At 36.8% G+C, this 16,248-nt stretch overlaps 1 protein-coding gene across 1 annotated transcript in view; it reads left to right on the top strand.

Moving 5' to 3' along the window:
* OTOGL (otogelin like) overlaps positions 1-16,248 on the top strand; it is a 169,022-nt gene that overhangs the window by 12,233 nt on the left and 140,541 nt on the right. The window contains exons 5-8 of the mRNA XM_086398845.1: positions 2,071-2,192; positions 5,783-5,988; positions 12,081-12,208; positions 12,568-12,674. Of these exons, the coding sequence (XP_086254971.1) occupies positions 2,071-2,192; positions 5,783-5,988; positions 12,081-12,208; positions 12,568-12,674 (563 nt within the window). The remainder of the gene's footprint in view (positions 1-2,070; positions 2,193-5,782; positions 5,989-12,080; positions 12,209-12,567; positions 12,675-16,248) is intronic.

Consider the following 16,248-nt stretch of genomic DNA (forward strand, 5'->3'; position numbering starts at 1 on the left):
AGCTCCTGTTCTGAGTGACTGATTCCTTAATTTTCTCACTGATTCATTTCTCTTTTCCATTTTTTTGCTTTTTTGTTTTGATATTTCTTTCCAATTATTATTTATTTTCCATAGTTATATTTCAATTATAAGTTTTTCCTGTATTATCAGTATCTAATCACTTATTTTTATTCCTTGAATTTCACTTTTAGCATCATTTTTTTGTTTGTTTCATAAATGGCATTTTCTCACTTTTCTCCCTGAAGATACCAATTATGGATTTTGGGAAGTTTATTTTTCTGAATTGTTTTTGACTCCTTTAGTCTCCTTATTTTGGTTTATTTGGCATCCGCCTTTCATGTTGAAGGCTTTCATCAAATGATCCATGAATGTTTATTCACATTTGAGTATTAAGTTCTAAAAGCTGGTTAGAAGCTCTGAATATGTGGATGGGGACTTTCTTGCCTAGTGGGAGATTGAGCAGGGAACCTCTAGTTTCATTAAATAAGCCTCAGATATTGGTATCTGTGGGGCTTCCCATGTGGCTTCGACGGTAAACAATCTGCCTGCAATCAGGAAACCCAGGTTCAATCCCTGGGTTGGGAAGATCCCCTGGAGAAGGAAATGGCTTCCCACTCCAGGATTCTTACCTGGAGAATTCCATGGACAGAGGGGCCTGTACAGTCCATGGGGTTGCAAAGAGTCAGACATGACTGAGCAACTTTTACTTTCACTTCATTAGTATCTGTACATCTTTTTCCATTTTGTTTCTTTAAGGAAAATCTTCCACTATCCTGCCTGAAGTCCTGTGTCTGGACTCCTGGATACTGAGAACATTTTTGTTATACTTCTGCTTTAGACTTTTGCATTTGCTATTCCTTTTGCCTAGAATGGTCTAAATATCCATATGGCTTGCTCCTATATCTCCTTCATCTTTACTACTAGAATTTCCTCTTCTCAGTGAAGCTTTTGTTGGCCATTCAACCTAAACTTCCCCTACCCCCACTGCCAACAACCCTTGATAGACACGCTCTTTGTCTCTTTTCTCCATTTAATATTTCTCCATGTCATTTAGCCCAGGATATATTTCAGTTACATGTAATTTTATTTTTTATTAACTGTTTTCCTCTAATGAAATTCATTTCATGAGGACAGGTATTTTTGTCTATTTTGTTTGACTAATACATTTTCCAGAATCTAGAACAGTCCTCAGTACACAAGTGATCGGTAAAATTTGCCTATTAATCACTAAATTAATATATATTACATTCTTGCAATATTAAAATTTCATATTATCATTGGTGATTTTCCTTATCACTTTTAAGCTTTGAAAGTTCTTTCCTATCTATAGTAGTAGCTATAGATAGTATAGTAGTATCTATACTACTATAGTATCTATCTGTAGTTATCTATATTTTTTTCAGTTATTTTCTGGTGCCATTATTTGGACCTTTAGAGGTTTATGTTGGTGGTGGAGTAAGAGAATCTAATATTCCTCTTCTCCTTTCTTCCTCTCCTCCTCTCTTTTCTTCCTTACTTAAAGAGATTTTTTTTTTACTAGTAAACTAATTTTCTCATCAAATTTTTGATAATTGCTCTTTCCTAAAGTGCCCACACAATTTTATTTTTAGAGAGTTTTAGTTACTTTTGCAACCTTTAAACATTACTCTATGTTGAACTTCATTTGAAACTCTATTTCATGATTTTCTGTTTCATGAACAGGTAAAAATTATGGACATGAAAATTACAAATGTGTTTCTTGGTGGTGCCCTACTATCTTCCTATCAGAACTATTTTTTTTTTTTCCGGTACATACCACTTAGTTTTAGAATATTACATCCTGCATGTAAAGATTCAGCTCATTTACATAAGTTACGCTTGTACTTTATGATGCTAATTCTGTTGTCCGATTTCTGAGGTCAGTATCTTTTTTTCTCTTGGAAATCCTAAATGTAGTCATAATTTTGTAAAGGGTTATGGAACTAATGCCATAACACTGTAGACATGCATTGTGGACTTAATAACGCAAATGAAAGCATGTATATGTGTTGTTGTTGGTTTCTGTGCTTTCTCTTTTTTTCTCCCTTTAAGGTTCATAATAGCCCTAAATGCCTTGGTTCCGTGTATTATTGTTATCGCTCGATCAGCTTGTTCTTTTCAGACCAAGAAGAAATTCGAATTTATGGGCATGAAATAAAAAAGAATGGAATCAGGTAAGATATGATAAATGATACAGTGAAATCATCACAGATTAACAGAATTTCTAACTATCTCACTCTGGAACTGAATGTGGAGAGCAGGAAGAGAGGGTTTCTCCAACAGTAACCTTTGAGTTGGGCTTCCCAGGCAGTGCTGGTGGTAAAGAACTCTCCTGCCAATGCGGGACACATGTGAAACACAGACTCGACCCCTGGGTTGGGAAGGTCTCCTGGAGAAGGGAACTGCTACCCACTCCAGTATTCTTGCTTGGAAAATTCCATGGACAGAGGACTATGGTGGGCGCTGGTCCATGGGTCGCAAAGAGTCGAACACAACAGCAACCTTTAAGTTATAGCATTTGCTGTTGTCCTTTAGTTGCTAAGTCATGTCTTTTGCGACCCCATGGACTATAGCCTACCAGGGTGCTCCATGCATGGAATTTCCCAGGCAAGAGTACTGGAGTAGATTGCCATTTCCCTCTCTGGGGATCTTCCTGACCAGGGGTTGAACCCATGTCACCTTCAGTAGCCGGTGGCATCTTTACCACTGAGCCACCAGGGAAACCCTGAGTTAGAGCATACAGACATCAACATTTCAGTAGCTCCAAAGCCAGCCAGGTAACAAGAAATCTTAAGTTTAGCCTCCCTAACGTCTGTGCAGGATACACATACACTTACATTGGTAGAAATAAGATTGTTACATCTACTTGTAAGAGAGATTAAGGAGAAATCCTCATAGTTCAACACTTAAATTATTTTTTGCCATCTTTCATAAATTTTTTCTTCTTCTTTTTTTAAACAGACAATCAAAATAAAACTAAACCTCTGAAAATCCTTTCCAAATTGTGTAAATGAAGTTTAGGTGTCAGGATTTTTGGTTAGAGTTAGGGTCAATAAATAACTGGTCTTGAATAGATAAGAGAGGGACCCACTTCTAGAATTGAAACTTTTGGGGAAATGGATGTTAATTTATTTGATAGAAGGTTTTGTACATTTTAAAGTAGAAGTACAGTGTAATAATCTATCTTCCAAGCTTAATAAGTATAGAAATACCCAATTTTAAGTTGCCTCTCAACCCTTGACACACTCTCTTTTCTCTGCTTAATATTTCTCCATGTCATCAAACATAGTATATATTTTAGTTACATTTTGTCATAAATTTTATTAACTGTTTTCCTCTAATAAGGCATATTTTATGAGGGCATGTTTTTTTTTTTTTTTCTGTTTGGCTGACATTATTTTGTCAAGAAAAGTAAATTATGTGATAGAACAATTCTATCCATCATTCAGAATTCACCAGCAAGTGTTTGAACCATGGGAATTCTTTCTGGTATAATAGCTGTACCAACCTATGAGCTTGCTTTCTCAATTTAGAGTCCTCAAGAGGCAGCAGGTGGCAGCAGAAAGGCTTTAGAGGAAGCACCAGGGGAGGCAGGCTGTGACCCAGGGTTTGTCACGGGCGAACAACCCCAAGCAGCCCCTCCTGGGCTTATTTTCTTGATCAACTGGGTTCTGTACTTTTCAATTTCTTATAAAAGAAAGCTTATCCATTTGAATGGGAAGATAATATATTTACATATATATTTCTTAGAGCTGAATTTAAATAGTGGTTTAGGATTTTTATATGGAATTTGGGGTAGCATAGTGGGCACTTAAAATTATAGTTTTATAAAACAAAAGTGTCATTCGATTAGATTTTCAAGAATACTAATCCTTTGTTAAATCTAGGAGATCACATTTAAATTTTAACTCAGAGAAAATATTTCTTTGAAGATTTCCATTTGTATAGTAAGAAGAAGATGGTTTCCTTATTATTCAGCTAAATTGCTTATAATAATGCTCTTCTTGGCCTAGGGCCTATCTCATAGCAGGTGCTAGAGAAATGTTTACCAAAATGAAATAAAATGTGTGAGACTCTGCACCTCATCTTTTACCTTTCTCGATTTCAGTTGCCTCCCCTGTGAAACAAAGGGTTTTGGTACATATGCACCTGTGGATAATTTTCAGAATGAATCTGTGCATTCATTTTAGTTTGCATTGTTATTGTCTCCTGCCTGGGTCACAAGGGGTTTTTCTTAAATTTATGGGAGATTATCAAATCTTTGGAATCACCACTCATCTCTACTAGCATCTTTTATTTTGTTTTCAAAAATTGTGTACTTAATCAAATTTACTGTGAAAGAGATCACGTGACAAATGACTAAACCAAGGAATATGCACAGCAGAACTATACCTCCCTGCAGTGAGCATCCCATGGTGATGGAATATCTTTATAAAACATGACTCACTTTTCTCAAGTATAGCTTTTGTAAACTTGCAAACTTCAAAAATATTATTCATACTAACTCTTACCTTCAATTTAAAATGAATTTCTTGTGTTTTTAATTTTAATAAGTATAGATTATGACAGGAAAGTCTTCTTATTTATTCTTCAATGTAAATTTTAGTTATTTTCTTATTCTTAAAATGAAATCTTATGACTAGATAATTATCTACAAACATACTTGTGCAAATGATTACAGACATTTGAATCGTTTCTTTGGGGACTGATACTGCTGCTGCTAAGTAGCTTCAGTCGTGTCTGACTCTGTGTGACCCCATAGACGCCTATCCCTTTAACGAGTATTCTTAATTTTATAGTTTTTATTTCATGAAGCCATGTTCACTTCCTGGAGAGGAACTCAATAATTTAAAATTTTTGAGAGAAATATTTGAGCATACCTACTCACCTCTCATCTTACTCACATTATTGTTTGTAATTTTCAGTTAGCGTGGCTATTTTAGTAAAAATGATTTTTTCCCCTCATTTGCTTAATTACTAACACCTGCTCTTTCCTGTAATACTTTCTGATGGAAGGAGGACAGTGTTCTTTCAAAAGCATTCTAGGTGACTTACTGTGCTTTTACAATGCCTAACTGTTTCCTTCAGTTCTCTTATGTCTCTCGGTTCTCTTGTATGTGTATGTGTTTGTGAAAAATGGAAAGACTAGACATTGGATCAGGAGTTTAACTATTCGTGTGACTCTTGCTTAAATAGATCAAATTGTATGCAACTTAAAAATTATGAATATAATCCCTATGCAATACTGCATGGAAAGTATCTTTATTCTTAAAGATATACTTTGCAGCATTAAAGCTGTAAATCATAATTAATCATGCCTAGACTTTTTTTGTGGGAAAATGATGATTTGTATCAAAGTGATATTTTGGGGATAGGAGCTCTTAATTCCTTATAGCCAATATTAAAACAAAATTAAACAACATCACACTCAAGCAATGTGTTTACATACTTTGAGCATTGTTCATTCTTACTTCAAAATTGTTGAGCAGCATTTTTAGATTATCTTAAACTCTCTGGAAGTATAAAATCTAAATAAGTATGCAGAAATAGGTATAATTTTTCCTGCATTTATTTCAATATTAAAATTTCAAAAATGTTGAGATTTTCTATAGGGTGGTTCCTTGGGAAATCTAATTGCATGGTTTATTCAACAATTTTGAATCATAATTATCTTTTATTTCTCAGTCACTTCAAGGAAGAAATAGATCATCTGTAATTGATGTTTCATCATAATTCTTAGATTGCCTGTGTTCTGTTTTTCAAGTTTAACATTGCCTCAGACAATTGGACAGGTTTTCATTGAGAAACTAGCTGACTATATTCTGGTGAAAACAACCTTTGGATTTTCACTGGCTTGGGATGGAATATCTGGAGTTTACTTGAAGTTGTCTGAGGAGCATAAAGGGAAATCATGTGGCCTGTGTGCAAACTACAATGGCATTCAATCTGATGATTTCATCATTCAGCAAGGTGAGCCGGGGAGGAGAAGAAATGGTGGGTACCTCTGCGGCCTTTCTGCACCTATCACTGTTTATATCCCCAGAAGGGTACAAAACTTGTTCGAGGTTGGGTAAAAAATGGTAGCTATTACTTGCCTGCTTACATGATTTTAAGTGACATTTGAACAGGAAAATGTTTTTGTGTCATTCTTGAAATCCATGAGCTAATTTACATTTGTTAAATTAATACAAGTCAGGTCTTACTCATGTAACAAATACTAACTGAGCATTTACTTTGTGTCTGGCACTGTTGTAGGAGCTTAGGATATGTCAGGGAACAAAGCAAAAACTCCTCCCTTCTTGGGGCTTATATTTTAGTGATTCAAACCCATTTGGGGCAAACTTGTCTACTTTTGGACAAAGCATGTTTTGCTTCTAGTCTGGATAGGAATAAATTAAATGACTGCCACACAATAGTTCTGTAATATAATAAAATGTAAGCAGAATTTATAAAAGTAGAAAAATAACTTGGAAAGATTTTTTTATCATGTATGATGATGTACACGTCGTTCACACAACTTCATTCTAAGTCATGAAACGAATCTTGGTGAGCTATTAAAAATAGGTTCTGTTTTAGTATGGGTACTAGTGTGCAGTGGCAACAAGACAAGAGAATTACAGGACTCACTCATGATTTGCAGCCACATATAAATGTCTAATAAAAAAGAATACTGTGCTTAGTGCCAGCAGACCTGGCTTTGAATGTTGTTCTAAGTCTTACAAGTTTTATAACTTGAGGCATCTCAATTAATCTCTCTGATACTCAGTTTCTTCAGCTGTAAAATAGGGATTAAAATAATTTGGAACTCACAGTATTCTTAATAATAATAACATAGATTCATACTATTTATAGTAATAGTGAATATGAGTACATGGGCTTCTCAGATGGCTCAGTGGTAAAGAATCTACCTGCTAAGCAGAAGACGTGAGTTTGATCCCTGGATCAGGAAGATCCCCTGGAGAAGGAAATGATATCCCACTCCAATATTCCTGCCTGGGAAATCCCTTGGACATAGGAGCCTGACAGGCTACAGTCCATGCGGTCAGAAAAAATTGGACATGATTTAGTGACTAAACAACAATAACAATATGATTACATAGCTATGTTATTCCCAACTCTTACAACATCATTCATGAAAGTGAAAGTAGCTCAGTCATGTCTGACTCTGCAACTCCATGGACTATACAGTCCATGGACTTCTCCAGGCCAGAATACTGGAGTGGGTAGCCTTTCCCATCTCCAGGGGATCTTCCCAACCCAGGGATCGAACCCAGGTCTCCTGCATTGCAGGTGGATTCTTTACCAGCTGAGCCATGTAAGGTGGGTGGTATTTTCTTAATTTTACAATGAGGACACAAGGGGATGTGCCTGATGTAACATAGCTTGTAAATGGTACTATCAGAATTGAGCTATAGCTCCAACTCACTCCCAATGCTATGCCTAGATAAACATGGGAGATATTGAATTCAATCTGTAAACTGCTATATAATACTTTTTGTTTTACATTATAAAATTAATAAGAAGAGTTGCCCATATGTTGTGTTTTAAGGGGATGAAAGTCCTACTTAGAGTGTGAGTTCTGCAATCAAATTCTGCTTTGCCACTTATTAAACTTTCTAAGTTTAATGGTATACTAGTAGTGTATACTTCATAGAGTTGCAAGGTTTAAATGAGATAATCTGTGTAAAATACTTAATACAGTGCCTGGCTTGGCAAATTGTTAATTACTGTTATTTACTGTTAATTATTATGTTAATTATTTACTGTTATTATTAATTACTGTTAATTACTGGCTAATTTATAGTCATCTCCAAGTGTTCTCAATAAGCCTATAATGGAGCTAACAGGAAAATGTTTGATTGAAGACATTGCTTTTAGAGGCCATTGTTAATATGCTAACATTTTCCCTGTATGGATACTGCTTCATCAGTGTTAGTTTACTAGTAGCTAAAGAGCAGGGCTTCAAGGAGTCAGTTTTCTTACATAAAAAATGGAGATAATAATAATAACCCTGAGGCCTTCCCAGATTGTGAGGATCTAATGAGAAAATGTAAATGAAAGTGTTTCAAAGTGAGCACAATGCAAATATGCAGCATAGAGATCATCCTGAAATGGTGTTTTGCATCCAGTTGGGTATTTAGAAATGAGAGAGTTCACAAAGTTGGCATGTTGAGACTGTATTAGGAAGTAGGGTTTTGGACCCAGGCAGAACCAATTAGATGTTAATTGTTGATTTCTTTTTCTTCTGTATCAAAGCTTTATGAGTATTACTGAGAAAAGAGTTAAAGAAGACTGCTATGGGTAACTTCCCCGGGAACATTTAGGGAGCACAGTCCAGAAACGAGGGTAGAAAATAGCATCTGCTCTTGTTAGAGGCAGAGAGACTCAGATTAGGATTTGAGTGAAAAATCAGACAGACTTTGGTAAGCTGGAACACGGAATGGTTGCTCGCAGTGACATAATTGGGCTGCATGTAGAGGACTGTCAGCAGGTTATTTGTGGGAGAAGACCAGAAGGAGGAAACTTGACTGAATTATGGCTGAGCTGGCAGTAGGCAAGAAGGACCCTGGAAAGTATGTGGAAGAAGCCTGGAGAGAGCTTTCCGCTTTTTCACAATTTTATTTAGTGTATAGTGTAAAGCAGGCTTCCCAGTGGCACTACTGGTAAAGAACCTGCCTGCCAATGCAGGAGACACAGGAGATGAGGATTCAGTCCCTGGGTCAGGAAGATCCCCTGGAGGAGGACACAGCAACCCACTCCAGTACCCTTGCCTAGAAAATCTCATGGACAGAGGAGCCTGGCGGGCCACAGTCCATAGGGTCGCAAAGAGTTGAATATGACGGAAGCGACTTGGCATGCCGTAGTGTAAAGCAGAATTATTTAAAAAACTACCTTGCAATAATTTATAAGGATGTGACTAGAACCTGCCTATTGATTTTCTTCCATACTGTAATAATGCAAGAAGATGTCCATTGTTGAGCTGTATTACCTTTAGCTTAAAGATGCCCAGTATTCATATATTCCCTCCCTTTTGAACCTTCCTCCCATCTCCCATATGTGTACCTAAGGCTGATTCATGTTGAGGTTTGACAGAAAACAAGAAAATTCTGTAACGCAATTATCCTTCAATAAAAAATAAATTAAAATAAAAGATACCTAGTATTTTCTTGAAATAGTCTGTACTTTGCTGATTAGATAAATCTTTAGAGGCAGAGCGGTAGTTTGACTGAATACGATTGAATTCATCGTTTCTTAACAGTGATTAAAATTGTATTTCTCTGTGCATTCCTATGCATTCTTCAGGCATGATTTCACAAAGAAATGAGCCTTTTCAGAATTTCTGTAGATATAGAAAGATTTAAGTTTGTTGTCAGATTGAGATTCTTATTCCATAATTCATGTCTATAGCTAGGTACACATCATCATAGAACCCCTGATTTTCTCTTGTTTTTCCAGCATAATAATTAATAGTTTCTCTCTTTCACTCTCACAAGTGTCCCAATATGGACAATAAATTACTTCGTTTGTAGCACATTTTATATGAAGCATTTTAATTTTAGTTTTGCAGGCTTCAAGACCACCAGTTGGTTTGGATTTAAAGTCTCATAGTAATGCAATGCGGTGTAATAAAAATAAGCTAAATATGTGGTGAAAAGTTGGAATTAAAATGACCTCTACAGGATTGCCCAGGTTGTTTAGTTACATTAAAATTTGTGTATAAATATGGAAAAAAGTTGGTCCTAGGACGTATTTTTGATTCTTCAGACCTTTAAAAATATGCTGGAGACTTCCCTGGTTGTCTGCAATTAAGAATCCACTTTGCAAAAAAAAAAAAAAAAAGAATCCACCGTGCAGTGCAGGGGATTCAGATTCAATCCCAAGTAGGTGAACTAAGATCCTCCATATTGAGCAACTAAGCTGGTGCATCACAACTAGAGTGTCCGTGCACTGCAACAAAAGATCTGCGTGACACAAGGAAGGTCCAGACGTGAGGGTGAAGTCGCTCGGTCGTGTCCGACTCTTTGCAACCCCATGAACTGTAGCCTACCAGGCTCTTCAGTCCATGGAATTTTCCAGATAAGAGTACTGGAGTGGGTTGCCATTTCCTTCTCCAGGGGATCTTCCCAACCCAGGGATCGAACGGGTCTCCCTCACTGCAGGCAGACGCTTTACCATCTGAGCCACCAGGGAAGCTCCTAAGTGCAGCACAAAAAGCCAACGCAGCCAAATAAATAAATACATATTTTCAAAAAGACCTTTGAAGGAAAAACTTACGATGATGCTTTGAAATGAAATGTGACTATACATTTATTTAAAATGAACATTAGTTTTCCCTCTTAAAAATTAAGTATGTTAGATCCAACCTATACTTTGTTGAGTGTGACACATTTCCACAATATCAGAGAATGAGGTGAATCAAACATCTAGGATTCTAATAATCTATTTAATAAACATGGCAAACTTCCTCGTATTTATTTGTTCCCTTATTTAGCAAATATATTTTGAGCACCCACTCTATACAAGATAGTAAACTAGGGATCCAGCAATAGGATAGCTTAGACAAGCTCTCCCCCTTAATTTAGTAGAAGGCAAAATAAATAAAGAGACAAATTAAAACACAATATTTGTGAGCAATAGCAGCCGTGAAAAAAGGGGGAAAGGGGACTGATAGAACAGTGGTTGTTTAGGGGATCTAGATCACATGCCAGAGAAAGCTTCTCTGAGGAGGTCATACTGAACAGAATTCCACATGAAGTCAGGGAGACAGCAGAGGGAAAGTTGGGGGGAAGAGTAATTTTGAAGGGGGAGATGCAAGAGCAAAAGCAGAAGCAGGGTGGGAATGAGCATAAGTGAAGAATGGTATAAAGCCCGAAAGCTTGGAGTTGGTTGACCAAGAATAGGAGTTGATGATGTAAGAGAGTTGGGGTGGGATAGAGTGGATGAGGAGGTAGGGAGTTGGGGGAGTGCAGAGGCCAGATCAGAAAGTCTTTCAGGCCCCAGTAAAGTTTGGGATTTTATACTAACAGAGCAAAGCTTTCTTATGGATAAACTTCCACAGTCTTTCCAACAATTGGTACTAGTAAGTAGACATCTTCCTATCTGGAAGAAACTGAGAGTAGTGAACCATTCGACTTGCTATTTTTGATTCTCGTGGTGCAGTAACTTGTATTGCCTGGTAGACCTGTGGCTGTGTATATCTCAGTGGTGGAGAAGCTAACACTCAGACACGAAGGCTAGCTGTTAGATGGAACTTCAAGATGTCATCTTGTTTGGATCTGCTAAGGAATCACGGTTTCAGATTCTGCCCTTGTCTGAATGTGGGGCAGAATTCACTTTCACGTCAGGCCCTGAACTTGTCCTTTGACGGGCAGATGGCCCAGAGTGCTCTCCAGCAACTGTCTGCTTATTGCTGCTGTACATTAGCTCCTGCATCTTGCTTCAGAATAATGCTGGGAAGGCATGTGGATTCTTAATCTGTCCTGAGCATCTTTAGAAACACTATTCATCATATTCACATGAAATGAGTTCACTTCTTAGTCCCCTCTTCTCCAGCTGTCTTTTCCAGTTTTTCATTGTCTGTATGACCATCCTCTGACATCTCCACGAGGGTCCTAGGTACCCCCTAAATGAAGCTACAATTTTAGTAAGGTTCCGACTAACGTCAACTAGAATGAAAGGGCTGTTTGAAAATTTTTATACCAAACTTTTACTTATGTTTTTAGTTGTATGCATACTTTTCTCCTCTTTGCAGTATACACTACAGGCTAATTAGTACTTTACTGGTATGCATGTGGTGCCACTCACTTTCAACCCTCCCCCATGTTCCTTCAATGAAGTTTTCTTTTTCTACTCCAATGGTATTATTGGTATTTGGTACTTAAACTTTGTTCAGTGTATCTTTATGGATATTATGCTAAAGTAATTCTATAGTCTAATATCATTGGTAATTATAAAGTTACTGAGTTTAGCTTTTTGACCAGAAATTTTATGTTGGTGAACTGTGTGTTTGTGGAAAGTGATCCTATTACACATATTTTTGTGTGTGTGTTTGTGTGAAATAGAGGACTATACAGAAGACATTGCTGTGTTTGCAAATACTTGGTCGGTGCAAACTCCAGATGACACCAAATGTGTACCTACACCCTCAGATTTTCCAAATCCTTGCTCCAGTGGAATGCCAGCATTTGAGGTAAATATGATGTGAAAAAATTTGGCATGTTGGATACAGCACACGTATAATTGTATTTGTGTGTTTCACACTAAACATTTTTAGTGTAAACACAACATAATTAAACACTATTAAATTCCAGAAATGTAATGCAAGAAGAATAAATTTGTGTTTACTTCCAAAACAATGAATGCAATGAGCTTCATAAAAGTGGTGCTCATTATGAAAGTAGTTAGAAAATGTTGTTTAAATTTATAAGCCTTCATACCTCTCTTTCCTAATAAGAACAGAGAATCTTGCAAATAGATCAATGGAAAAAAAATGAGAGTACATGCGTATCATTTAGTATGTTCTAGTGACTACCATCTTTTTCTGCATAGGCAATCTTCTTCAAGTGTCAGATCCTGTTGCAATTTCCCTTTTTGAGCTGCCATGAATATATTGATCCATATTTGTATATTGCCAGCTGTGTTAATGATCTTTGCAAGTAAGTGAAATAATTAGCATTTATAATGAAATTCTTTTATCCAAAAAGAAGAGCAAAAACCATTCTATAACTTTACTATCTCAACAGTTGACGGAATGTAGTGGGAAATGTAAAACATAAGCTGTACTAGAGCTATTAGAAACTTACTGGGTAATAGTCATGTTGCATTTGAAAATATGTGATGATAATGATGGTGATGGTGATGAAAGTTGCCCAGTCGTATCTGACTCTTTGCAACCCCATGGACTGTATAGTCCATGGAATTCTCCAGGCTAGAATACTGGAGTGGGTAGCCTTTCCCTTCTCCAGGGGATCTTCCCAATCCAGGGATCGAACCCAGATCTCCTGCACTGCAGGCGAATTCTTTACCAGCTGAGCCACTAGGGAAGCCTGAAAATATGTGGGTTACTTTGAAATAGCTTTTGATATTGATTTCTAACATAATTCCACAGTGATAAGAGAACATACTTGTATGATTTCAATACCTTTAGGCCGTGAAACTTTTTGCAGCTTGTTTTATGTCCCTGGATATGTTCCAGTGTCTCCTAATTTATAGTCTATGGGAACTTGAATAGAATTTGTATCCTACTGTTGTATGAAAATTGTATAAGTCTTAATTATTTTTCATTGGTTCATGATGCTTTCCAGGTCTACCATATCCTTCTACTTTTCTGTATATTCATTCTATTAATTTTTGAGTTTGATATCGAAATTCCAACTAAAAAAAGTCTAAATAATAATGAAAATATGAAAAAATGAGATATGAATGAAATTGATGATAAAGTTACAGATTCTGCTAAGACCATTGCCTTATGTATTGCCTATGTGTATAACTGAAAGAAATGCTAAATATAAGCAGAAAATTAGGGAAAATAAACATATAATATTTTTCACACCAAGGTTACAAGCTCCTGCATTCACTCCTGGGGTAAGAACACCAGACAAAGGTGGTTGTCTAGGGAGTAAATTCAGTGAGACTCATCATAATATATTCATCAATATAGATTACCATTATTAAAGTCTTTTTATTTTTTTCACAAATTTAACAAGTAAAAGATACATGCACACCAATATTCATAGCAGCGCTATTAACAATAGCCAAGATATGGAAACAATTTAAGTGTCCATGAACAGATAAATGGATAAAGAGGATGTGGCATAAGGGGACACATGTATATGTATGGCAGATTCATGCTGATGTATGGCAAAAACCAACACAATATTGTAAAGCAAATGTCCTTGGATTCAAACTAAATTAAGAAAAAAGGTGTGACATATCTGTATATTCCATGGAATACTGCTCAGTCACAAAAAGAATGAAATAATGCCATTTGCAGCAACATGGATGAACCTAGAGAATATCAGGCTAAGTCAGAAAGAGAAAGACAAATACCATATGCTATCACTTACATGTGAAACCTAAAATGTTATGCAAATGAACGTGTTTATGAAACAGAAACAGACAATCACAGAAGACAAGCTTACGTTACCAAAGGCGAAAAGCTGTGGGGAGGGATAAATTAGGAGTCTGGGATTAGGAGATACAAGCTACAGTATATAAAATAGATAAAGAACAAAGTCCTGCTAAATAGAGCAGGGAACTGTATTCAATATCCTGTAATAAAACATAATGGAAAAGAAAATGAAAAAGAATGTGTATATATGTAGAACTGAATCACTTTGCTATACACCAGAAACTAACACAACATTGTAAATCAATTGCACTTCAATTACAAAAAAAATTACCAAATGTATGTGATTAGCTATCTTGAATGTTAGAGAGTATCTCAGGAAATGTTTAATATGCTTTTATTTTTTAAGTATTCCAAGAAGTATAAATGGTACATGGAAACATTGTTATGAAAGACCAGACTAATTTTTTGTTTGAATAAAACCTCTGAAATTAAATCCTGGTAGCTTGTTAGGAGATTTAAGTTTACCAAAGGTGAAAACAAAGAGGAAAAGTTGAGGTAGTGTGAAATTATGTTACTTATAATCACTCTCAGAGAAGGCGATGGCACCCCACTCCAGTACTCTTGCCTGGAAAATCCCAGTGGACGGAGGGGCCTAGTAGGCTGCAGTCCATGGGGTCACTAGGAGTCAGACACAACTGAGCGGCTTCACTTTCACTTTTCACTTTCATGCATTGGAGAAGGAAATGGCAACCCATTCCAGTGTTCTTGCCCGGAGAATCCCAGGGACGGGGAGCCTGATGGGCTGCCGTCTATGGGGTCGCACAGAGTCGGATACGACTGAAGCGACTTAGCAGCAGTAGCAGCAGCAGCATAATCACTCTGCCTTTAACTAGATTAAGATAATTATAAAAATAATGAATGCAATTATATTTTCCAGATATTAAAATGAGATTGTTCGGGATGCTTGTTAATTTTGAGTTAAGTACAGTTATACCTTTATTTGTATGTATAGTCTAAATTTCAGAGATTTTTTAACTAATGCAGGAGCTTTGAAAGAATACTCCCTCTGCCCAAAATATTGAGTGCTGACCTTTCTTTATATTTAACAACATTCTGTTCTCTATTTGGTTTTACTTTTCATCTAAGTGCTGTATTGTTATCTCTGTTCTATCGCTCTGTTTTGGAGGGATCTGTAAGTAGTCCATTGCCCTGATTTCTGGCAGATCCAGAAAAGTCATTCTCCATTTATTAGTTGGGATATTGTTAGGCTGCTTCAATTGGCAGAATATCAGGGGCTTCCATTAAATTGAATGCTTGTATTTCTCTCACATGAAGTCCAGGCTGGCAAGTGGTCTTGGGTTCATAGTGTGTGTCTGTTCCACGAGTTTTCCATTGACTCAGTGATACTATTGGCTATATCATCTCTCAGCGTCTAGGGTATTATTCTCAATTTCATTGTCAAAAACTGTCTCACCACTGCCATGTCCATCTTTTAGCCCTTAGGAAAGGAGAAAAGGAAATAAAGAACTGTCATAGCTTAGTCAGTAAAGAATCTGCCTGTGGTGCAGGAGACCTGGGTTCAATCCCTGGGTCGGGAAGATCACCTGGAGAAGGAAATGGCGAACCCATTCCAATATTCCTGCCTGGAAAATCCCATGGACAGAGGAGCCTGGTGGGCTACGGTCCATGGGGTTGCAAAAGTTGGACAGGACTTAGCGACTAAACCACCACCACCAGCATTTTTAAGGACAAGATCTAGACGTTTCATGCACATTTTTACTTTTAACCCTTTGGCCAGAACTTAGAAACATGGCCACTCCTAGAAGTAAGGACAGCTGGGAAATGTTGTCTTTGGCTTGGCAGCCATATGCCCAGCCAAAACTTGCAGGTTCTAATATTAAAAAGAAGAGGGAACTGGGCACAAAATGTAGCCTATTGTACCTGCTTCATCTGAAATTTCATCATTAAGAAGTTAACATTTTTGTCTCTTGAAATTTTGTTGTGTTTATGCTTTGAATTTTGAAACCTAGTTGCTTTCTTTAGAGCAAATAAAAACAGCAGACTAGTGAAACTCCTTTACTGGTTGAAATCAACTGACATCTAAGATATGTACTTGAGCTGAAGAAGCCAGGCAAAGCAGCCATGTAAACCAAAGAAAA

This window comes from Bos grunniens, chromosome 5 (genome assembly GCF_055505025.1).
Source record: "Bos grunniens cultivar Pamir isolate PY7600 chromosome 5, Bosgru_T2T1.0, whole genome shotgun sequence".
NCBI classification, from domain to species: Eukaryota; Metazoa; Chordata; class Mammalia; order Artiodactyla; family Bovidae; genus Bos; species Bos grunniens.